Below are 25,337 nucleotides of genomic sequence, written 5' to 3'. Positions count from 1 at the left end.
ACCGAACAGCTTGTTCTCTCGTAACCGTTGCAACACTCGTCTGACATCCAGAATGTGGGCCTCCATGGATTCAGAATATACCAAGATGTCATCCAAATAGACCACCACACACTGCTGCAACAGGTCACGGAAAACATCGTTGATGAATTCCTGAAAGACTGCGGGCGCATTGCACAACCCAAAGGGCATAACCAAGGATTCATAATGAACGGTCTCGGTGTTAAACGCGGTCTTCCACTCATCGCCCGCCTTGATCCTTACCAGGTTATATGCCGCCCTCAGGTCGAGTTTGGTAAAGACCGTGGCCCCTTTAAGGCGATCGAACAGCTCGGAAATCAAGGGTATCGGGTAAGCGTTCTTGATCGTGATGCGATTGAGACCCCTGTAATCGATGCAAGGCCTCAACTCACCGCCCTTCTTTTTCACAAAGAAAAATTCAGCCCCTGCCGGGGACGAGGATTTGCGAATGTGTCCGCGTGAAAGCGCCTCCCTCACGTACTCCTCCATGGCCTCATTCTCTGCTACCGACAGTGGATAGACTTTGCCACGAGGAGGAACGGCACCAGATTGTAACTCTATGGCACAATCGTATGGGCGGTGCGGAGGTAGGGCAACCGCGCGCACCTTATCGAATACATCCCGGTACTCCTCGTATTCAGGAGGCAACAGAGAGTCCGAGGAAGTACACAGCAACTTGACAGACCCATGGATGCAACTAGCCCCACACTGCGGTGACCACGAGAGGATCTCGGCCGATCTCCAATCGAAAGTCGGATTATGCTTCCGGAGCCAGGGGTACCCCAAGACCACCGAGTAGTGTGGAGACGAAATAACCTGGAGGCAGACCGACTCTCTGTGAACGGCACCAATGGCTATCCCCACTGGAAGGGTCTCATGAGTCACGTGTGGCGGCAGAAGGGGTCTGCCGTCTATCGCCTCAAGAGCCAGTGGGGAACCTCGAGCCTGCAGAGGAATGGAATTGGCGGCAGCGAACACATTATCAATGAACAAACCACCGGCACCAGAGTCCACCAACGCCTGGGTCGTCACCGAGCCCCCGACCCAGGAGAGGACAACAGTGATCAGTGGTTTGTCAACACGGGAAACCGGGGACGAGGAGACTCCACCCAAGATCTGCCCCCGACAGGATCTCAGGTGCGAGCGTTTCCCGGACGGTTCGGACATGCCAACCGAAAATGCCCACCGAGACCACAGTACATGCATCGGCCCTCGCGTCTCCGGAGTACCCTCTCCCCCTCGGACAGGCGAGCAAACCCCAGCTGCATGGGTTCACCCCCAGACAAGTCATCCCCAGGAGGCGTGGGAGGAGAGGGAGGCACGGGTGGGACAACAAACGTAGGCGCCAATCTGTTAGAAAACCTCCGCAGGCTCTCCTTAAAGGAAGGTCTCTCCCTGAGTCTGGTGTCAATCAAAATCAGGAAAGAAATAAGAGACTCGAGCTCCACTGGTAGGTCCTTAGCTGCAACCTCATCCTTCAAGGCATCCGAGAGACCATGAGAGAAAGCAGCGACCAGAGCCTCATTATTCCAGCCCACCTCTGCTGCCAGGGTACGAAACTCAATGGCGTATTCAGCTACGGATCGTGAACCCTGTCTGATGGACATAAGGAGCTTCGCAGCAGAGGCAGCACGAGCCGGCACATCGAATACCTTCCGAAGAGAAGCAACAAAACCGGAAAACTCGGCAACCACCGGATTGTTGTTCTCCCATAAAGGGCTGGCCCAGGCCAAGGCCTTGTCCGAGAGCAGCGAGATCAAGAAGCCCACCTTTGATCTCTCAGTGGGAAAGGCATGTGGCAGCAACTCGAAATAAATGCCCACCTGGTTAAGGAAACCTCGGCACTGAGTTGGCTCTCCCCCAAAGCGCTGTGGAAGGGGGGCAGAACCGGTCATACCCCGAAACACCGCAGGTGCAACAACAGGTGTCGGGGTAGACTCTGGCGCAACAACCGGAGCGGCAGTAGGAGCGGGCCCAGGAGCGACAACCGACCCATCGGCAACGGGAGCGAAATGAGCCGTGCGTTCAAGCAGGGTTTGCAACGCCACAGCGAACCGACCCAACAGGTGATCCTGCTGATCAAGTCTGGCAACCAGCGTGGGTAGCGAGGATGGCCCTGTACCGTCAGAATTCATGGCTTGGTCCTAATGTCACGGAACCATGAACCAGACGTACAACAAGGGATAAGTGAAAATAAGAAGGCTTTATTGAAAATAAAGCTGTAAAGCAAAAGTCCAAACGGATGGCGAAACCGAAGCAGAGTCTTTGCGAAGCCAGAGGTCAAGAACCAGAAGGGTAGTCAGACGAAGCCAGGATCAGGAACCAGCAGGGTAGTCAGACGAAGCCAGGATCAGGAACCAGCAGGGTAGTCGGACGAAACCAGGATCAGGAACCAGCAGGGTAGTCGGACGAAACCAGGATCAGGAACCAGAAGCAGCAGCAGTCTAGAAGCATGTGAACACAGGAGGACCAAGCAAGGAACTGAAGCCACAGACCTCCTATATATATGAGCTAGGCATCCAGCTCCTCCCGGTGGGAAGGAGGAGCCGCAGGGTGGGAGGCTACAAGAAACCCAGAAACCAAGATGGCCGCCAGCACATGTCAAACGAAGGAGAACAGCAAGAAGGTAAGACCATGACAATGAACTACGAGTGTGTGGACATCTTCATGCAGATGGTAACGAACGATCTTGAGAAGTTGGAAGGGTTATCTCCCCGCCATTTCAAACTGTCTCGAGCAGAGATGTCAGCGCTTACTGCCCTTGAAAAAGATAAATCAATTATTATTAAATCATCTGATAAGGGTGGTAACCTAGTTATCCTTGACCATGCAGCTTATCAGACCATGTGTCTAGACCTATTGAAAGATAGGGAGGGTTATAGGGTATTGTTGACGAATCCAACGGATACGTACCGTGATGAATTAAAAATCATCCTGACTGATGCTCTTACGGACGGATTGATTTCGGCGGCTGAGTATGATTTTCTCCTTCTTACCCATTCAACCATAGCCACTTTGTATGGATTACCTAAAGTCCATAAGGGCATTACACCCCTAAAGGGACGTCCCATCGTCTCTGGGGTTAATTCCCTAACACAGAACTGTGGCATCTACATTGATCGCGTGCTGAGGGAGTTCGTCGTGGCCCTACCCTCATATACGAGGGACACGATGGACTTCCTCAGCAAGATTGAGGCGATCAATGTGGATCAGGGTGTATACTGGCCAGTATAGACGTGGAATCTTTGTACAGTTCAATTCCACACAACAAGGGCCTTTTTGCCGCAGACTACTTTCTGAAGACAAGAGATATCCACTGTAGAGCGCATAACAACTTCATCCTCAGACTTCTCGAGTTTACTCTGACCCACAACTTCTTCCTTTTCAATTCACGGTTCTACCACCAGCTCAGGGGGACGGCAATGGGGAGCCCCTGTGCCCCCACCTATGCTAACCTCTTCCTGGGCTGGTGGGAGGACACATGCGTGTTTCCAGATGATGTGACTTGGTGGTCTGACAAGATCACCTTCTGGACACGCTATATAGATGACATCTTTGTGATTTGGAAGGGTGGGTCAGAGGAACTCAGAGAGTTTGTCGGGTCCCTCAATGGCAACGATATTGGTTTGCGGTTTACCTTTGAGTTCGACCTCTATACAATTCCCTTCCTTGATGTTCGGATAACCAGGGAGGGTGATAGACTGATTGCAGATATGTATAGAAAGGAAACCGCAACCAACTCTTTGCTACATTGGGAGAGTCATCACCCGACACCTCTTAAACGTGGTATACCGAGGGGCCAATACCTGAGGACCTGGAGAAATTGCTCTGAGGGTGAAGCGTTCTACAGTGAGGCCAAGAAGCTACAGACGAGATTTAGGGAGAGGGGCTACCCTCAGACAGTTCTTGGGGGCGCGTTCCAGAATGCCGTAGGTAGGGAACGTACCGAGCTCCTCATACCTAAACCTAAGGCACAGAGTGGACAACAACCAATACGCCTGATATCTATGTTTGACTCAGCAAACACGGAGGTAATGGCAGTTTTGAAAAGGTACTGGCCCATCCTACATATGGACCCGGACCTTAGGAGTGTACTCACTAAACAACCAAGTGTTACATACAGGAGGGGGAGGAGTTTAAGAGACCGCTTGTCCACAGCCACTACACTACACCAAGTGGAGTGGGGACCTGGCTGGACCGCAAGCCTTGCGGTATGTTCAAATGCGGCTTTTGTAAAGCCTGTGCCTTTATCTCTACTGCAAAATCCATTACCTGCTCAGTCACTGGTCAAGCCTATCAAATTAGAGATTTTTTCAACTGTAGGAGCAAGGGTGCGGTATATATATGCCAGTGCCCTTGCCCTATGGATTATATAGGCAAGACCATCAGAGAGGTCAGGCGACGGATTTGTGAACATGTGAACGACGTGGTTAAGAAAAAGATCACACCAGTCGCATCACATGTGATCGATATCCATGATGGTGATCCCAGTTGCCTGAGGTTTTCGATCCTAGAAACCATCCCACTGTCACCTAGGGGTGGGGACTGGGATCGGAAAATCCTCCAGAAAGAGTGCGTCTGGATTCACCGCTTTAAATCCCAGGCACCACTTGGGATTAATGAAAGACTCACTTTTTCTTGTTTTTTGTAATCTGCGGGGGTGGCTATGTGTTTATCCCTTCATCCCTCTGATCAAAAATAGCGCTACTCAGTGACTTTATTTTAGCCATGATGAAATGATTAGGATACGTTCTGTATCCAGAAACTGCACGTGAAAAATCTTATGTGCATTAGGTGTCACCTATTGACTAGGCAATACACCTTAGTGAAAACTAATGAAATGGACGTTTGCATATCATTCTCACACCTAACCCCCCTGCCCCCTACTAGCTGTTTCCTTTTTGAACATGATATCCACACACTGGATCGCCGCTGCAAGTCTATGCTGCTTATAGATCTATTTACGATGTAGCTAGATCCATGGGGCCGCCCCCTATGACATAGTACCTGATGCCTTCTGAATGGGACGGCTAAACCGGATGTGACGCGATTATGCGTTTCACGAGACCGGATGTGGCCGCTCTATGCGTTCCATATGACGGCGCAGGAAGTGACGTATCAGAAGGCACAGGAAGTGACGCACCATCATAGGGACCGGAAGGAATCTGTATGCGGCTCACGGACCGGCAATGACGCAGACTGTGGCGTCTCATTTCCGGTAGTGACTCACCTGACATGGCAATCAGCGCCGAATTTGAACAGCTGGTAAGGGGGTATTTAGGGAAACCAGAGTGAGTGTGAGTAGTAGGAGGAACAGGACGTTACTGGGACGCAGCCTAAATGTAAGTAAGGACCGTATAGTTAGCACTGGCAAATGAACATCTTGGCATGGAGTATGCCTTACATTATTTGAAAACTTCTTTATTTACAGTTTTCTGGGTAAAGTACTGGCCCTTATCTCGTTGGGCCCTTTAACTTCCTGATTGCCTAGGACACGAAGTAAGTGCTGAGATGTAGGAGGGCATGCAATATATGTTATATCTAGCACTCAATCTGATAGTGCCTTTATTCTCCACAGGTGGGACATATCAATTGGTCCCTTGGCCCTATGCACATTACCGTCTGCGTCTCTGATCCTGTTTCCTCCACTATATCATAAGTATATCTCATATATCTGTATTTGATGACGGTTGTACCCTTGACCGTGAATGCCCCCTGATGAACCTAGTAATAGGGGAAACGCGTAGGGGTTATATGAACCAGCCTGGGAATGCACAGCTTTGATGCCTCAGTGCGGGGTTATATGAACTAGCCTGGGTATACACAGCTTTTGATGCCCTAGTGTCTGGTTCCTCATTTCTATAGGCAATACATATAATTGTTCACCTATTTATAAATACCATTTGGTCTTGTTTTATCTATTGGTGTCCATGTTGGTAATTTTTTACCTAGGACACAGAGTATCACCCGTCAGCTTCTGGGGAGCTGTGTTAAATATTTTTCATTATCTATATTTTTTGAGAGGAGGGTAAACGCAGGGCAGTCAGCCCAGGCACGAGGACAGGGAGTCTCCACCATCAGGGGACGTCCCTGGGCTGAGGAAGTAGACAGGGTGAGCGAAAGGGACAGGTCAGATTTACCTACTGCTCCCCTTAGCTGCCCTGTGTTCACTCACCACTTGATATATCTAAGGAAGGCTCCCAGAAGCATCTATTATTGTTTGTTATTGTCGTTTGTCTCACTAATCTTCACTGGTGAACCACTACGGTGGTATTATTTTATATAAGATGAATAAGTAAAAGTTATGTTTTAAAGGGATCAATACTGCTGGACACTTTTTGACTTGATGATCCTTCTGTACCATATTGATATTGATTTAGCTGGACATATCTTGCTCAGGAATGGCAGCAGGCAGGTGTAAGCGCATCTGCACGCACAGTGAAGCGAAGACTTTTGGAAGATGGCCTGGTGTCAAGAAGGGCAGCAAAGAAGCCACTTCTCTCCAAAAAAAACATCAAGGACAGATTGATCTTCTGCAGAAAGTATGGTGAATGGACTGCTGAGGACTGGGGCAAAGTCATATTCTCCGATGAAGCCTCTTTCCGATTGTTTGGGGCATCTGGAAAAAGACTTGTCCGGAGAAGAAAAGGTTAGCGCTACCATCAGTCCTGTGTCATGTCAACAGTAAAGCATCCTGAGACCATTCATGTGTGGGGTTGCTTCTCATCCAAGGGAGTGGGCTCAAAAACACAGCCATGAATAAAGAATGGTACCAAAACACCCTCCAACAGCAACTTCTTCCAACAATCCAACAACAGTTTGTAGAAGAACAATGCATTTTGCAGCACGATGGAGCACCGTGCCATAAGGCAAAAGTGATAACTAAGTGGCCCGGGGACCAAAACGTTGACATTTTGGGTCCATGGCCTGGAAACTCCCCAGATCTTAATCCCATTGACAACTTGTGGTCAATCCTCAAGAGGCGGGTGGACAAACAAAAACCCACTAATTCTGACAAACTCCAAGAAGTGATTATGAAAGAATGGGTTTGGCCCAGTCAGGAATTGGCCCAGAAGTTGATTGAGAGCATGCCCAGTCGAATTGCAGAGGTCCTGAAAAAGAAGGGCCAACACTGCATATACTGACTCTTTGCATAAATGTCATGTAATTGTCGATAAAAGCCTTTGAAACGTATGAAGTGCGTGTAATTATATTTCCCTACATCACAGAAACAAAGATCTAAAAGCAGTTAAGCATCAAACTTTGTGAAAACTAATATTTGTGTCATTCTCAAAACTTTTGGCCACGACTGTATATATGTTGTCTTGACCCATGGGGTCTGAACCCTCTAGATGACCCATACAATAGCTGCATATGCTGACGACACATTATTTACAATATCAGATCCTTTGAGATCCTTACCAGCATTAATAAGTGAATTTGAGGCCTTCAACAAAGTTTTCAGATTTTAAGATGAACCTGAATAAATCCGAAATATTTAATGTTTCATTGCGCACTTCAGAGTGGGACGGGGTTAAACAGTTAAGTGCGTCAAAACCTGCGCCCAAAGCGTTTAAATATATCAATTTTAATATCTGCCTAGAAATAGCTGAGTTGTACAAACTTAATTATGCCCCTTTACTAAAAAAAATATAGAGAAAGACCTAAACAACTGGGACTCACTTGCCCTCTCTTGGTTTGGGAGAATAAACATAATCAAGATGTTAATATTGCCTAAAGTCTTATACTTATTCCAAACCCTTCCTATTGATGTTCCCTAGAAGTTTTTTTTAAATCATTTAAGAAAAAGATGCTGAAATTAATATGGCAAAAGAAACATAATAGGATTGCTTACCACACAATGATCAGGGGTAGGAGAAGAGGAGGGGTAGGCCTGCATGACATTGAAGGGTATCACAATGCTATTACAATCCATTTGAACTAGATTATTGGAATGAGGAGTTTCCCCAGCTAAAAAAACTTTGGGTAGACATAATGACATCTCAGATATTGACTTATATACTCTACTTTGGAAAACCTCCCCCTACGCAGAGAAACTAAAGAAGATTAAGAACCCCATTACCAGTAGCTCTCTGAAAAAATGTCATTATATTAATAAATCACTGGGATTCTTGCCAAACTTAGGCCCTGATACCCCATTAATATGCATCATTCCCAGTAAATATTGAGTATTGAGGAAATTACTAGGACATAAAAGGCAACTAGGTGCTGCGCCATTGAAGGCTGTCTATAAAAATAATACTCTTATACCCCACAAGGAGCTTAAGAACTTACATGGTCTAGTGAATATTCCTAAAAAATGATTTAAGGGTATTAGTATCCAACATGCATATAGATTTCGATATCACCTGAGCCAGGCGTAGTGCTGTCTCTCCTACGTTCCCGTACAACTCCTAAACGGTTATTATCGAAATGTTATAAGCTGGTAAATACATCTCTGGCACCTCCTTCTTTTATTGATAAATGGGCTAAAGAATTAAATTCTCCATTTAACGAGGTACAAACAGAACATCTATTAAATGTGCTCATTCACACTCCATTTGATACAATTTCCAAGAGATGCTATTCAAACTTAAACTCTAGGTGGTAGAAAACACTGGCTCTGCTACACAGGATTAATCCGGAGATTCCTGGTCGGTGCGGTGGAGAGACAGTGACATATGCTCATATTTGGTTTAATTGTAATCGTATTGTACCATTTTGGGCAGCAATAAATAAGGTGATAAATAAGGTTTTTCAATGTAACGTGGAGATTACAATAATACTGGTTTAAGTTCTCCCTCCCTCCCCCCTCCTTCTGCTCTAACATCTCGCGCGTGCGCACAGGGCTCTGCCAGTGTGCAGGTCATCGAGAGGTTGAGCGAAGTGCCGGCGCATGCGCACTTCGCTCTATGAAGCCGAACGGAGAAGTCCGCACGGGCGCATCAGGCAGAGCCCTGTGCGCACGCGCGAGATGTTAGAGCAGAAGGAGGGGGGAGGGAGTGAGAGCCGGAGGCGTCACACAGGATTATGAGGCGGCGCTGAGGTCGGGAAAGGCGGAGCTGGGCACGAACGGTGGCGGGTGCGGGCGGCAGCTTGGATCCATTTACATCCCCTTGGGCACCTTATTTTGTTGAATGACAGGTTAGTAATAGCGTTTTTTTAGCAAAATGAGCCTACAGATTACATTTATAAGACCACATTAGGAATCGTGAAAGCTCCCTGAACATAACCCTATTTTTATCTGGAGGGGGTGAAACCTGGTGACAGAATCCCTTTAAACACTCATGGTATACGTAGAGGATATATTTTATATCCATTACCACAGTTCACCAATTCTTGCTGAATGTTTCCCCATGGAAGTCAATGGAGACTTAATTTGGACTGTAGTATATTGGGCAGTCTAGATGGGCCAAATGGTTCTTATCTGCCGACACATTCTATGTTTCTATGAGACTTCTACACAGCTCTACCATTTGAGGTCTACAGGAAATAAACGAAAGCCGAGCATTCGTGACCACCTCCCCATTAACTTCTATGAGGAAAGTGCTGGCATGAATCTGTGAATGGGTGTCAGGGAGGACAACGGTGGCATTTTTGGCGTGTCCTGTGAATGCACAATAAATGTTTCATGTGGGAAAACCATTTTAAATTCCTTTTTATGTTTACTGTATCTATTTTCCTATTACTTTGTTATGTTCAGCAATGATGATTTTTTAGCCATGATTTTTTGAAGATCCCATTTACATGATTGTGCGCCATCCTATAAACTATGTTTCTAATGATGACAGCTGTGCAGTATTCCTGTATATACTGTGATGTAATCACCACCATTTGGCTTCTGATGATGAAATGATCTGCTCCATTTTGATAACGGTGGCAGCAATTATTGTCAATTAAACAAAAATTGCTTCATGTTAGATACACGTATTGCTTATTCATAGATGCAGTTGAAATTGAATGGGATCACATGCAAAGTGATAGAGCGTAACTCTGCCTTTTTGCCTACACCAGTTTGTAACTAATCTGTTTTTTTAATTTTCCGTAATTTCTTTACAAAACAACGAGATGCTCGTGTTCTGCCACATTTCTGATACAGTTTAACCTAATTAAATCTTCAATGGCAAGCAAATGCACTTTTTTTTATCATAAAGTTTGAGAAAGAGGCACAACTAAAAATACAGTATATCTCCCACTACATGATTGTTCTTTAAAAAGATGTTTGGCATCGTGAAATTTTGTGCAATTTCACAATCAAGAGTGAACAAAATGCGGCAGCTTAACTAACAACTGAGAAAATAAATTTATTTCAGAAACGATCGGAGTGAGGGATGGAACAGATTTCCATTGGTCATCTCAAAATCAACGGTTTTTGGCTTCATAGACACAATTATTGTTAATGACTAAAAATTGTCTGGCTTGTTAAAGTAGTTGTCCCACTACAACAACTTATCCACTATCCAGACAAGGGATAGAAGACAAGTGTCTGATCGCTGGGGTCCGAGTACAAGCGCTCATCACCAGCAGCCTTATAGCGTTGAATGGACCAGCAGTGGGCATGTATGTCTGCCACTCCTGTCAAGGGAGGGAAACATGGGCCCCCATTCTCATTACTGGCGGGGGGCCTCAGCAGCCAGACCCCTGTTTATCAGACACTTACACCCTGTCCTGTGGAGAGGGGATAAGCTGTTGTAGTGGGACAATGCCTTTATCCCCTTTAAAAAGTGCAATTGCAAAGTGGTATTGTTATAGTTAATACGGTTGAAAAAAAGACATAGGACCATCAAGTTCAACCAAGGGATAGGTGGGGACGCGAAACCCAGAGGGAAGTGAGACTCCGATTTCTACACGTTTTTCATAAGAATTAATGTCATTTACTTTTAAGAATTTATCTAAACTCTTTTTAAGACTGTCCACTGTTCCTGCCTTGACCATGTCCTGAGGATGGTTATTCCACAGATTCACAGTTCTTACAGTAAAGAAGCTTTGACACTTCTGGAGACTGACCTTTTTCTTCTCCAGTCGGATGCAGTGCCCTCTTGTCTTTTGAGGGCATTTTACATGGAACTGTTTTTCAGCATATTTGCATGGCCCATTTATATATTTGTACAGGTTAATCATGTCCCCCCTTAGACGTCTCTTCTCAAGACTAAATAAATGTAATTCTCTTAATATTTCTTCATAACTAAGACCCTCCATACCTCTTATCAGCTTAGTCGCTCTCCTCTGTACTTTTTCCAGCTGCAGAGCATCCTTTCTATGGACTGGTGCCCAGAACTAAACTGCATATTCCAGATGAGGCCGCACCAATGCTTTTTAAAGTGGTAATATCACATCCCTGCCCCGTGAGTCCATGCCTCGTTTAATGCATGACAATATCCTGGTGGCCTTAGAACCAGCTGATTGACATTATATGCTGTTATTTGGTCTACCATCTACAAGGACACCCAAGTCCTTCTCTATAAGTGACTCCCCCAGTGTTACATCCCCTAGGACATATGATGCAAAGAGATTACTACTACCAAGATGTATAACTTCATATTTATCCACATTGAACCTCATTTGCCAAGTTGATGCCCACCACATTTACCTTGCGGCAATCACTTGGCACTGTACCAGTACCTAGAGAATCTTAAAAAAATTATAAACAGGGGCACAGCAATGATCTGGACCGGGAGCCTTGTTCACATTTACCTTATTTAACTTAGCTTGGACCATATCTACAATTAGCCAATTGAGTATATTACTGGATGTACTAACAGCCCTAGCACCACAGATATCAGCTAATTTTTTTTTTTTTTGTATATACAGAGCTAAAAATCCAAGTTAGCAACTCTACCTTTTCCTTATCTTCAGTGACTAACCCCCCTTTACTGTTATTATATTATTATAAGAAAATGAATAAAGTCATTAATATGAATCACCAATTTATTTAAATAATAATCCAACAATTGTGAACCGCATATTTTACAAGATAATTTATTTTATGGACTCAACATTTATACAGAAAAGAAGCCAAATAAATATATTCACTTGTGTAACCCTTTATAGCACTTTGTGATAGAATATTTACATCATAACATAATTGGCAGGGAAAATACCTAGTTCTCCTTTTAATTTTCCCTCCCACCAATCATACTGAGAGTCAGTCTTTGTGGTGACGATGATCTTGTCGCCGATTTGGAACGACAGGTCTCCTGGTTGTAAACCTTCAAATGGATAGATGGCAGTGGCAGTGACGCAGTTTCCCCTTGAACCCCCTATAAAATAGAAGACAAGATTATTACCAACTGATCATACAGTATCCTTCTTGCATTAAAATGAATCTGGATGTTGGCCCTGGTGAAGACCAAAACCAAATCACTCCTCTGTAGCACATATTGAGGTCATTGTTACAGATGTTCTTCTCATTGTAATACAGCTGGCACCCGCAAGCAATGGGGCAACCTAAGCTCCTAAGCCCATGCCATACTATTACCCGATTCTTATAGCAATGTAATAGTATGGCGATAAATGGGAAGGAGATAATGGACTATTGAATTGTCCATAACTGAGCTACCGTATCACAATCCATTAACATATGGGTGAGTTTTGTGTAATAGCAACCCTACAGCATACCAATTGTTGAAGTGTCTTCTTATATGTATGTCAAGAGTAATGCTATATCTGACCATTATATAACTTATGTCATTTCCACCACAGACTAGCTGCTATGAGGTTTCTCAGACACAGCATATAAAGAGAAGAGGAGATCATGCTCCCCTATCTCTCTGTAGTACCCTTTCAGATACAACAGCAGCATGAAGGATATTATACAGCAATACTCAGCAGTGTAGCTGTGAATCCAGGCTTGGGGTGAGATAGAACACTTTCTAGAAGCAGCAATGTCCCTTCCACAGCTCACTATTTAAACTCACCAGTCTCTCTCCATAGACTTTTATAAGGAAGTAGTAACCTGACCACTTAGGCAGCTGATATCACTCAATAAACTTGTAAAATACCAAGGAGAGGCAAGAGGCAATGGCTATACATATCGCGATAATTGCCCCATGTAAAGGTGCAACCAATCACCTGACGAATGAGCAAACACAAATGATTGCATCTTTTATGTGGCACATAAAATCATCATTTTCCATCAGTACATTGCCCTTTGTACATAGGGATCTGCTGCTAGCAAACAATGAATCTGTTGGGGACAAATGATCACAGTAGTGATCATTCATCTCTATACGGAAGGAATGCCTGCTGCATGTAAATGCATCTATCTCGGCTCAACAATAAGGTTGCCTGCCCAACGGCCTGTGTAAATGGGCCTTTACGCTATGATATTGTTCTCTTGCTGCTCTGACTTTATGTCAAAGAGAAAAAGTTTAAATTATATGATAGCGATTACAAAACTTGTAGGTATCATCTATAAGTAACAAGACATGCAAGACTGCACTCGATTACATTACCATCACAGATAATTTTAAAGGGCATATGTACCTATGAAACTGGCTGACCTGTCACATGTGCACTTGGCAGCTGAAGGCATCTGTGTTGGTCCCATGTTCATATGTGCCCGCATTGCTGAGAAAAATTGTGTTTTAATATATGCAAATGACCCTCTAGGAGCAACGGGGGTGTTGCCATTACTCCTAGAGGCTCATCTACAATTGCTGTGCTCTGCACTTTGATTGCCATTACTCCTAGAGGCTCATCTACAATTGCTGTGCTCTGCACTTTGATTGACAGGGCCAGGTGTGATCATGTTTACACTGCCTGGTCCTGTCAATCAACATTGAGAGGGCACAGCAGTTGCAGAGAGAGCAGAGCCTCTAGGTGTAATAGCAATGCTCCCCGTTTCATATATAAAAACATGATTTTTCTCAGCAATGCAGGCACATATGAACATGGGACCAACACAGATGCCTTCAGCTGGCACAAGTGCACATGTAAAAGGTCAGTCAGTTTCATAGGTACAAATCTGCTGAAGGGTGCCTTTTAAGAGTCCAGGGTTACAATAAAGGACGGGGCTAAGCAGCATTACCAGACACAGCCCATGGACAACAATGGCACTGTTTTTGGGAAAAAAAGGAACCCTTTATTCAAATCCTGGGCAACCCCTTTGACAAAACAGTAAGCATAGACGGTAGAGTAAACTTCTTAAAAAGAAGCCAGACAATGCTATTTTTGTTAGAATCTCAAAGTGCTAAATTACCGTTTGTCTAGAAATACACCGGGTGATGGACAGATAGTCTAATTTCTGTGGACAGAATTGCTTCTCCACCTGCCAACAGCTGCGGATAATTTGGAAGCCGCACACGAAGACAAATATATTTTTGAGAGTCTGCTTGGAACTCACAATGGATTACAAAACAAAGTTTAAAAAAAACCTGCAGAAAATACTTCCAGCTACAATGATAACAAGGGAAGACCAGTAACAGCCAACATGATGGATATAGGGAAGGACCATTTCTAAAGTATTTGCCAATGAGCATTAAAAGGAACGCTCATGGTACTTGATTGGCCAATGAACACAAACATATATAGTGATGTAGGAAATCTGTTGTGCATTGGTCCGCACTTATGCATCCCTTCTCCAATCTCTTCACACTTACGTACACAATCCCATGTCTATTTACAGTTACACACATCCATTTACACGTACAGACAGACTGATCCAATCCATTGCAACAGCCAAATGAGGCCGTAGAAACATGCTGAACGTTCTCATGTTCTGTAAAACATGAAATTATCATGCTAATTGGCCTAGCTTCCAGCTGGAAAAAACGTGATGACACTTTTATCCAAGTTCTCTTCCCCTCCTTGGCAGACATATGTCTTTTTTCAACTGGTTAAACGTTTCCCATTTACAAATTTCAGCTGATCCAGAAAAAGATCAGAGGCCTTAAAGGGGTTAGAAAAAAAAAAGTAATACCTCAACGATCCTCTGCCGCTTAAAGTCCTACTTGTCGCAAGTCTCTAGTCTGATTTTCATTTTTTACATTAGTTATGGAATAACCCCTTTAAATAATAAATTATATGTACCCAAAATAGTACACAATAAAAATCAACTCTTTCCGCAAAACAAACATCAAATACTAAAACTATGAAAAAAAAATATACTAAAACGAAAACTATAGCTCGTCCCACAAAAAGAATGTAAAAATTTGTGAATGGAAAAATTAAAAAATTATGGCAATTGGAAAGTCTTGATGAAAAATTGAAAAAAAAAGTTTGGTCCTGAATTTTCAACACAGGGTGGCCCTTAAACTTGTCCAGAATTATTTTTTATTTGCTACCACCCCCACTCGCAAGCGCAGGAGGCACCATAGCTGCCAGGCATCAGACATCCGGGGCTAATGTATGTGATCAACGATAACATCTATTGCACACATTTAATCCCTCAGATGCAATGGGTAAATGTGGCCATGGCTCTGGGAGCTCAAAAATCAGGACCATGCTCCAGTCCGTGCAAGAGATACCCCTAGTGGGGATCTGGCTAGCTTGGTTGGTGTGTGCAGCAGTCTCTGTCCTCTTGAATGATTCGAGGCTGCCGCAGCTGTTCCTATGGGGGCCCTGCCTGCGGCAAGGCTCCATAGGAACATGGTAAAATATTCATAGACTCCAATGCTAATGCACTAGAGTCTATGAGAGATGCTAATGCATTGGAGTCTATGAGAAGCAATCTAATGATTGCTTGTTTAAGTTCCCTAGGGAAGCTATTAAAAGGTGTAAAAATTTAGAAAAAAAGTTTTTAATAATTTAAAAAAATGTAAAAAGTATAAAGTTAAATCACCCCCCTTTCCCCAAAATAAAACTAAAAATAATTAAAATTTAAAACATCATAGTCATTGCCATTTGCGAAAACATTAAATATTTAACGTATGGCAAAAGGCGTCATGGAAAAAATGGAATAAGAAGTGACCAAAATGGCATCAATAAAAATTACAGATAGCCTTGCAAAAAAATGAGCCCTCACATAGCTCCGTAGACCTAAAAATAAAAATGTTATGGGTTTCTTAATATGGAGATGCAAAGAAAAAAAAAAAAGTTTTTTTTTTTTTTTTTCAATACTGACTCAGAGAATAACAGTAACAGGTTAGTTTTACAGCACAGGAAACGCTGTAAAAACAAAACTGTGGCGGAATTGTAAATGGTGCCATTAGAAAGTACAACTTATCACGCAAAAGCCCTCATACGGCTATGTGAATAGAAAAATAAAAAAAGGTATGGCTTTGGGAAGGTAGGGAGTAAAAAACAAATGAAAAATGGCCAGGTCCTAAAGGGGTTAAGAGATTAAAGTGGTTCTGTAAATGAAATAAAGCCCTTTAAATTAAGGATGCTCACGGGACAGTAATTATAATACATGGGGCCCCATAGTAAAATAAAATGGGGCCACCACCTACTAGTGTAAGAAAATGAAAACAGAAGCATAATCAGCAATAATTAAAATGTATGTATAATAGCATAATATACCAGACAACCCACATTATAGCAAAAAGCCACCATATTGTTATTCCCCACAAAAACATACAATGTTCTTGCACCTGATAGGGCCCTCAAAACCTATGGGCCTCATACCAAGTGCTATGGTGGATTTAGTAACGCCCCTAGATGCTCATATAGTAGGTGCCCATTCTGGTACCATATGGGTTTTCAACCATAAGGATTAACACGGTTGGGCTGAAATCTTGAATAGTTCTCTTCACTATGTGAAGGCAGTGGGTCGACATGGGGAATGGATAACTTGGCGACAACAGTTCTTCCAGGAAGACATCATATGTACAGATCCTTTACTCCTGTAAATATCCTAATAAGGAGCTGGATCCAATTACACATTAGCGGCCTCGGAGCCTGATGAGGTTTGTTCTGGCAGCAGTGACTTTGGCTTGAATATATTGTTTATGCTCTAATAGGCTGAAGATAGAAGATGAAGATATAGAGAATGCCATTAATCACTGCCGGCGATGTTTGATCAGCACCATATTACTATGTGATTTTATTTCAATTAAGAGCCCAGAGTTATTCTTGGAAGAAGTATATGGTATTTGTATTATTCGCTTTTTCCTAGAATGATTCATTAAAGTGGTTCTTTCTGTAAATCAGAGCAAGTCTTAGGCTCTTCATTTCTGTTACATAAGTACCTTGATGCTCAGGGCCTATTCTTAGGATAGGCCATCAGTGTCAGATTGGTAGGAGTCTGACTCCTGGCAACCACCACTGATGAGCAGATTTAAGGGGCTGTTGCTCTCATGGCAAGCACTGCATTGCCTTCATTGCCTACCAGGCATAGTGTCGTGCATACTGCACTGACTGTGTCTGGTGCTGCAAAAAGATGCAGCTCAGTCTCCTGCAAGTAAACAGGACTAATATGAAGTATGAGGCACACCCACTATAAAATGTACAGAAGCGTGCCCACTAATCAGAGGGACGTTGTGTTCACTGGGTTGCTGCGGCCCTTTCATTAGGCTGATCGTAGAGGGTGCTGGGGGTCGGACCCACAGATTTAATCCTAATGATAGTCGATAGCCAAGTCCCAGAAAACCTCTTTAAGATCTTGTTAAGAGCTGGAAGTAGAACAGATCTACAGAACAGGGGGAACATGTGCACTTGGCAGCTGAAGGCATCTGTGTTGGTCCCATGTTCATATGTGCCCGCATTGCTGAGAAAAATGTTTTAGTATATGGAAATGAGACTTTGTACTTTGCACTTAGATCACATTTTCACTGCCTGGCCCTGTCCAAGTGGAGAGGGCACGGCAGTTGCAGAGAGAGCAGAGCCTCTAGGTGTAACGGCAACGCCCCCTTTGCTCCTAGGGGCTCATTTGCATATATTAAAACATCATTTTTCTCAGCAATGCAGGCACATATGAACATGGGACCAACACAGATGCCTTCAGCTGCCGAGTGCACGTGTAACAGGTCAGCCAGGTTCATCAGGCCACATCAGTTGTTCAGATCTACGGATGTAACTAAAAGGAACTGTGTAAGACTTTTCATAGTGATATCACGTGACAAAAGACACTGAAAACCATTAAAAAGGTAAATTAACATTTTCTTGCCAATTTTAATTAACTAACAGGTTTACATGCTTTACTGATTAGGATTTCAAAGGGGTCTTCCCATATCAGACAATGGGGGCATATCGCTAGCATATGCCCCCATTGTCTGATAGGTGCGGGTCCCGAAATGGAGGCCTGAAAGTAGTGGAGGGAGCACTGCACATGTGCAGCTGCCCTCCATTTATTACTATGAGGTCACCGAAAATAGCTGTGCTGGCTTGGCTATTTCCGTCGGGCACATAGAAGTGAATGGGAGCGGTGGCCGCACATGTGCGGTGTACTCCCATTCACTCCTATTGGGGACCCAGGGTCCTCCAGCCACCACTTTCCCGCCCCTGTTCTCAGCGTTCCCAGCGGTGGGACCCGCACCTATCAGACAATAGCTTTCAGACAGATTAAAAAAAAATACTACAGGCAGAATTTTTTGTCCGGCTGAAAGCAGCCATACATGCTGGAAAGTGGCAGGATCCCCACTGGATCCTATTACAGTGATCGGGATACAGTGGGCTTCAGCAGTCTGTCCCTCCACCAGAACAGAGTGCCGGACTTAAAAGTAAAGATGTGAACCCGGCCTAAATGTGTGTCTGTTCAGACATTCAGTACTGGATAATGATTTTGCCACTAACAACATGCATACAATGTAGTGCCCGCAGTATTTTATATGCAATTCACATGTTTTGGAAAGAATAAAGAAATTAAAAAAAATGTAAGAAGAATGAAGATGCTCATTCTTCTCATGGATTCTGCATGGATAAGCCATGGAATAGCTGAACTAACACCTATGGCCAGTGTAATTGCGTCTCACACTGCAGAGATACTACCAGCAAGAAAAGGAGATTTTTGTGAAACTCACCTGTAAAATCTTTTTCTCGTCTTTTCCATTGGGGGACACAGACCATGGGTATAGCTTAGAGATATTACTAGGAGGGACACTATGCAAAAAAAGAAGCTCCTCCTCCTCGGGCTATACCCCCAGGCACCTCCAGGAGAACTTCAGTCGTTGCAAAAGCAGTAGGAGAAGGAGAACGGAAATAAAACACAATGGAAACCATCACACCGCACACCATAAGGCGAAAACCATAAAAAAAGGGGCGGGAGCTGTGTCCCCCAATGGAAAAGACGAGAAAAAGATTTTACAGGTGAGTTTCACAAAAATCTCCTTTTCTCGTTCATTCCATTGGGGGACACAGACCATGGGACGTCCCAAAGCAGTCCATGGGGTGGGAACAAGAAACAAACCCAACACCGCCTGGAATAAACGTCCCGCAGTTAAACAGGAACCACAGCCTGCAATACCCTGCGCCCAAAAACAGCATCAGCCGAGGCCAGAGAGTGTAGCTGATAAAACTTTGTGAAAGTATGTAAGGACGACCAAGTGGCCGCCTTACACAACTGGGAAACTGATGCGCGATTGCGTCTAGCCCAGGAAGCTCCCACTGCCCTTGTGGAGTGAGCAGTAATCCGTGACGGCGGAACCTGGCCACGAGCGCGATAGGCCGCAGCAATAGCGGAACGGATCCACCGCGCCACGGTGACCTTGGAAGCCGCCAGGCCCTTACGAGACCCTTCAGGAATCACAAAGAGAGAGTCTGAACGCCGGAAGGAGGCAGTAGCCCCCAGGTACACCTTCAGAGCCCTGACGACGTCCAGAGAGTGGAGAGCGCATTCCTTGGGGTTCGCCGGAGAAGGACAAAAAGAGGGCAGGACAAGATCTTCGTTAAGGTGGAAGGGAGAAACCACCTTGGGCAAAAAAGAAGGCACCGGTCTGAGCACCACCTTATCCTGGTGAAAGACCAGAAAAGGTTCTCGGCAGGAAAGTGCGGCCAGCTCCGAAACTCGCCTGATGGAGGTTATGGCCACCAGAAAAACTACCTTCCAGGTGAGTAAAACCAGAGAGATCTCCCTCAGAGGCTCAAAAGGCGCCGACTGAAAGGCGCGCAGAACCAAGTTGAGATCCCAGGGGGGCAAGGGAGGCACATACGGGGGAACAGAATGCGCCACCCCCTGCAGGAAGGTTTTCACAGGTCTCAAAAAGGCAATGGACTTCTGAAAAAAGATAGCCAAAGCAGAAACCTGACCCTTCAAAGAACTGAGCGACAGACCCATGTCAAGGCCGGATTGGAGAAAGGACAGCACCACTGGGACAGAGAAACGTAGGGGCGGGTAGCCCGACTTCTCACAAAAAACCAGGAAGGCCTTCCAGGTGCGATAATAGATCCGTGAAGAAGCCGGCTTCCGAGCCCTGATCATGGTTCTCACCACCGCATCAGAGAAGCCTCTCTTCCTTAGGATGGAGGTCTCAACAGCCACGCCGTTAAACGCAGCTGCCGTGAATTCTGGTGGAAGAGTGGCCCCTGAGACAGGAGATCCTCTCTGTCGGGTAACGGCCACGGAACGTCGACCAACATACGAGCGACGCTGGAGAACCAGGCGCGGCGAGGCCAATCCGGGGCGACGAGAATGGTTGGTATCCCCTCCGCCTCTATCTTGCGCAGCACCTTCGGCAACAGAGGAATCGGAGGGAAGACGTAAAGGAGGCTGAACCGCTGCCATGGAGCTACCAGCGCGTCTACCCCGTCCGCCCGCGGGTCTCGAGCGCGGGCTAGATACACCGGCACCTTGTGGTTGAGCCGGGAAGCCATCAAATCTACGTCCGGACGGCCCCATCGGTTGCAGATGTCCTCGAAAACCTCCGGATGGAGAGACCATTCTCCCGGATCCACCCTGGTGCGACTCAGAAAATCCGCCGTCCAATTGTCGACTCCCGGGATATACACTGCCGACAATACTGGAACATGCGACTCCGCCCATAAGAGGATCCTTGCTACTTCCTGCATTACTGCCCGACTGCGGGTCCCGCCCTGATGGTTGACATAAGCCACAGCCGTGGCATTGTCCGACTGAACACGCACCGGGCGAGTTGCAAGGAGAGGAGTCCAGTGGGAGAGGGAGTGGAAAATCGCCCTTAGTTCCAAGACGTTTATCGGGAGACGAGACTCCTCCGTCGACCAGACACCCTGAACTGTGAGGTTCCGGAGAACACCTCCCCAACCGATGAGGCTGGCGTCGGTGGTGACTACCGTCCAGGAGAACGGAAGGAAGGACCTTCCTGACGATAGGTTGAGGGAAGACTGCCACCAAGGGAGAGAAGCTAGAACTTGCCGGGACAGAAGAACAGGAGTGTCTAGACCCCGAGGGCTCTTGTTCCAGAGGGCAAGGATCATTTGTTGTAGCGGACGAGTGTGAAATTGGGCGTACGGAATCGCCTCGAAAGAGGAGACCATAAGGCCCAGCACCCGCATGCACTCCCGAATGGTGGGACGTGGAGAGCGTAGAAGAAACACCACTGCCAGTCGAATCTGGGAAACCTTGGAATCCGGAAGAAACACCCGAGAAATCGAGGTGTCCAAGATAATCCCCAGGAACGAGAGTCTCTGGGAGGGGTGAAGAGAGGACTTGGGAAGATTGATCAGCCACCCGAACCGTTCCAGGGACTGAACGGTGATTTGGACGCTGTCCTCGGCCTGTGGAAGAGACTGAGCTTTTATCAAGATGTCGTCTAGGTATGGTAACAAAGAGATGCCCCTGGTGCGAAGAAGCGCCATGAGAGGCGCCAGAATCTTCGTAAAAACCCGAGGGGCGGTCGCCAACCCAAAAGGTAGGGCGACGAACTGGTAATGACGCCCCCCTATGGCAAAGCGCAGAAAACGATGGTGGGACTCTGCAATAGGGACGTGCAAGTAGGCGTCTTGAATGTCCACAGACGCGAGGAATTCTCCTGGACTCAGAGAAGCAATAACGGAGCGAAGGGACTCCATGCGAAACTTCCGCACCCGTAGAAACTTGTTGAGAAGTTTTAGATCCAAGATCGGACGCACTGACCCCTCCTTCTTTGGAACAACGAACAGGTTTGAGTAAAAACCTGTCCCTTGCTCTTCTGGGGGAACGGGGGAAATGACACCACGGTCCAGAAGAGAGGAGACCGCAAAAAAGAGATCCGAGGCCTTGGCCGGATCCCCCGGAACGCGAGAAGGGAAAAAACGTTCCGGCGGACTGGACGCGAACTCCAACTTGTAACCGGACGTCACCACTTCCAGAGCCCAGGCGTCCAGAACGTGAGCCCTCCAAACTTGTTGAAAGGAGAGCAGACGTCCCCCCACCACGAGGGGTGGGGGCACCCCTTCATGCGGAGGGTTGCTTGGGAGCAGGAGGACGGGCTGACTGCGCCCGAGGCCGCCAAGAAGGCTGGGGCTTGAAGAAAGGCTTCTTGCGGGAGTCCTGGGACCCCCCTGCCGATGAGGACGACGGCGTCCTGGCAGTGGAGAAGCGGCGAAAGGACTGGCCCCGGAAACCTGAAGGCCGAGACCGAAAGGGACGCTTGGTCCTGGGCTGAGGTAGATGAGTGCTCTTGCCCCCAGTTGCGGCCGAAATAAATTCATCTAGTTGAGCCCCAAAGAGCCTGGACCCTTCAAAGGGAAGGTTAGCGAGTGAACGCTTAGATGAGGCATCAGCATCCCACACCTTCAGCCAGACCTCCCTGCGCTGAATGACAGAGAGGGCCGAAATACGGGCAAAGAGGGAGCCGATGTCCATTGAAGCCTCACAGAGATATTTGGAAGCTTGAGACATCTGAATGATAAAATCCAGAGTATCTGCCGAGGCGTCCTGCTCTGACAGATCCTGGTGGTGGCACTGCAACCACATTGTAAGGGCTCTGGCGACCCAAGCTGACGCGAAGGCCGGTCGCAGGGAAGCGCCCGCCAGGGAGAAGATAGACTTGGAAAGTGAATCCAAACGTCTGTCCACCGCATCCTGCAGAGAGGAACCGTCTAGGACGGGAAGGGCCGTGTTCTTAGCTAACCTGGCCACCGGAGGATCTACCTTAGGGGAAGAAGTCCACTTTTCCACTGAGTCAGCTGGAAAAGGATACAGTGTATCCATACGCTTGGTGGCCGAAAACTTTTGATTAGGACGATCCCAAGCTTTTGATATGACCGCAGTGAATTCCTCATGAATAGGGAACACAGCGGACTCCTGCTTCTTAGGTGGAAAAAGGGAGAACTCCCGACTAGTGGAGGGAGGAGAATCCCCTTGTATATTAAAAGTGTCACGGACGGCTGCCACCAACTCGGTTACCATGGTGGAAAGCTTAGGCAGGGGTTCCCGCTCCGTGACTTCGTCCGATCCGGACAATTCCCCTTCGGATTTGCGCTCCCTGCGGGGGGGAGAGTCAACCGGGCATGCCTCAAGGCGAGGGGGAGAAGCGGAGTCATCCGAGGAGGAATGCTGCCGCTCACGCTGCCTTTTAGAAGTCAGACGCCCTCTGTGAGAGTCACTGAGAGGAGATGGAGTGGTGGCTGCCACAGGGGTAGTAGCCGCCATGCGCTCCATGAAGGACATAGCTGCCTTGGCAACTAAGGCCAGATCAGCTGCCGCATTAGACATGGCGGAGGCCCAGGCGGGTACCGCTGGTTCCGCAGGGGCAGAGGGAGGACCGGGCTGAGCAAGAGAAGGAGGCTGATCCAGTATAGGAGCAGGGCATGAGTCACAAGAACCAGTGACAGAAAAAGGCCTAAGGCATATCCTACATGACTCCAGTGGAGCCTGAGAGGGAGCCTTGGAAGGCTTAGGGGCCCCAGGTTTAGGCATGATGGATTCCAATGTAAATCAGATTTCCTACCAGGTTGCTGCAATTCCTACCACCCAGGCAAACAGCAGAAGTCTCCGGTCACTGAGGAGCTGCTCGGCCACAATCCAGCAGAGTCTCCGGAGTAAGGAGAAAACAGGCCGGACGCCGAAGCTCCGGCCCCCTGAGCGCGTCATTGCGGCGCGAAAAAAGCGCGCGCGCGATTCAAACTACACCCCATAGCCGTACGGCGCAGCGGGGGTTAATGAATGACGGAGCGGTCCGGCAGGGAGCTGCAGAGAGCGCAGCGGCCGCAGTCTAAAGGAACAGAAATAATCCTATGCAGAGGCGTCCTGTCTCTGCCGATCTTAAGCTGCCGTTTGAGCTGTAGGCAGGTAGGAAAAATGAAGATAGGGAATCATCAGCCCTACCCGGAAGGCCCCTTCCCCTAGGAAAAAATGCCCCCAGCAGGTCCTTTTTCAGCTCACCCAGGCGGCCTCAGAGTGCCAGACAAACGACATGAAGATAGGGGGGAGGGAAGAGAGAGAGAAGGGAGATTGAAGCAGGTAATACTTATCTGCTCAGCATGCTCCCTCGATGTCCAGACCAGCAGGGAGTCACCTCTTCAGACATCTGACTCCAAGGGAGGGCAGTGCTCTGGGGAGGGTAGGCAGCAGGTGTCCCAGCAGCTGGTGGGATGCCAGAGCTTACATGTCGAGCCTGGATCCACTTTTCTTCTGTGGGGGAATGGGAGGTAGCCAGGAACCTTCAGAAGACAGTGGCAGACACTCCACAGGGGCCAGGAAAGCGCAATGCTGACCTGCGTCCCCATCTGAAAACAGAAAATAACAAACAGGAGAAGAGTAAGAGTCAACCTCCTTGGACGGACACTAAGCAAAGACTGAAGTTCTCCTGGAGGTGCCTGGGGGTATAGCCCGAGGAGGAGGAGCTTCTTTTTTGCATAGTGTCCCTCCTAGTAATATCTCTAAGCTATACCCATGGTCTGTGTCCCCCAATGGAATGAACGAGAAAAGCCATTTTGCTAGCCTGCCACAAGTGTGGTTGTATGAAGGTGTGCAAATCTGATCATCTTTTCCAGAATTTTTGGTCAGCATCGGTATAATGGTGCATCCACACAAACGTGTGATGGTAGTGCCTGCTTTGCCGACCGCAAACGGCGGATCCACAAAACATAGGCATCGGGCATGTGCATCCTGCATCCCGGTGCGGACCCACTGACTTCAATAGGTCCGCGGTCTGCAAGATGTGGCTGAAGATAGGACATGTCCTATCTTTTATGGCATGGAAGCATGGACACAGAAGGGCATCTGTTTCTGGGTGCTTCCAGGTCTCTGTCTCCGCTCCGCAAAAGTTAGGACATGTCCCATGGAGCACGGCCATCACATGTTCGTGTGAATGCACCCTTTCCTCACTATGGCATACTGCCCCATCAATGCAGATCCCAATAACACAGAGTTTCTCAACTCCGGTCCTCGAGACCCACCTACCGGTCAGGATTTGAGAATATCCCACAGAATTAATACCTGTGGTAAGTCCTGATGAATAGACACTAATGATATCACCTGCTCAATACTAAGGACATCCTGAAAACATGACTGGTAGGTGGGTCCCGGGGACCGGAGTTGA

The 25,337-nt window shown here is 46.7% G+C and overlaps 1 protein-coding gene across 1 annotated transcript in view; it reads right to left on the bottom strand.

Annotated features, from left to right (window-relative positions):
• Positions 1–11,963: 11,963 nt before the first annotated feature.
• The window catches only part of SH3YL1 (SH3 and SYLF domain containing 1), a 160,285-nt gene continuing 146,911 nt past the window's right edge, over positions 11,964–25,337 (bottom strand). The window contains exon 10 of the mRNA XM_040427589.1: positions 11,964–12,278. Within this exon, the coding sequence (XP_040283523.1) occupies positions 12,088–12,278 (191 nt within the window). The 3' untranslated portion in view covers positions 11,964–12,087. The remainder of the gene's footprint in view (positions 12,279–25,337) is intronic.

The sequence above is a fragment of the Bufo bufo genome, chromosome 4 (assembly GCF_905171765.1).
Source record: "Bufo bufo chromosome 4, aBufBuf1.1, whole genome shotgun sequence".
Lineage (NCBI taxonomy): Eukaryota > Metazoa > Chordata > Amphibia > Anura > Bufonidae > Bufo > Bufo bufo.
Note: the sequence above shows the minus strand (reverse complement) of the source record. Positions and strands in the feature narration are given on the sequence as shown.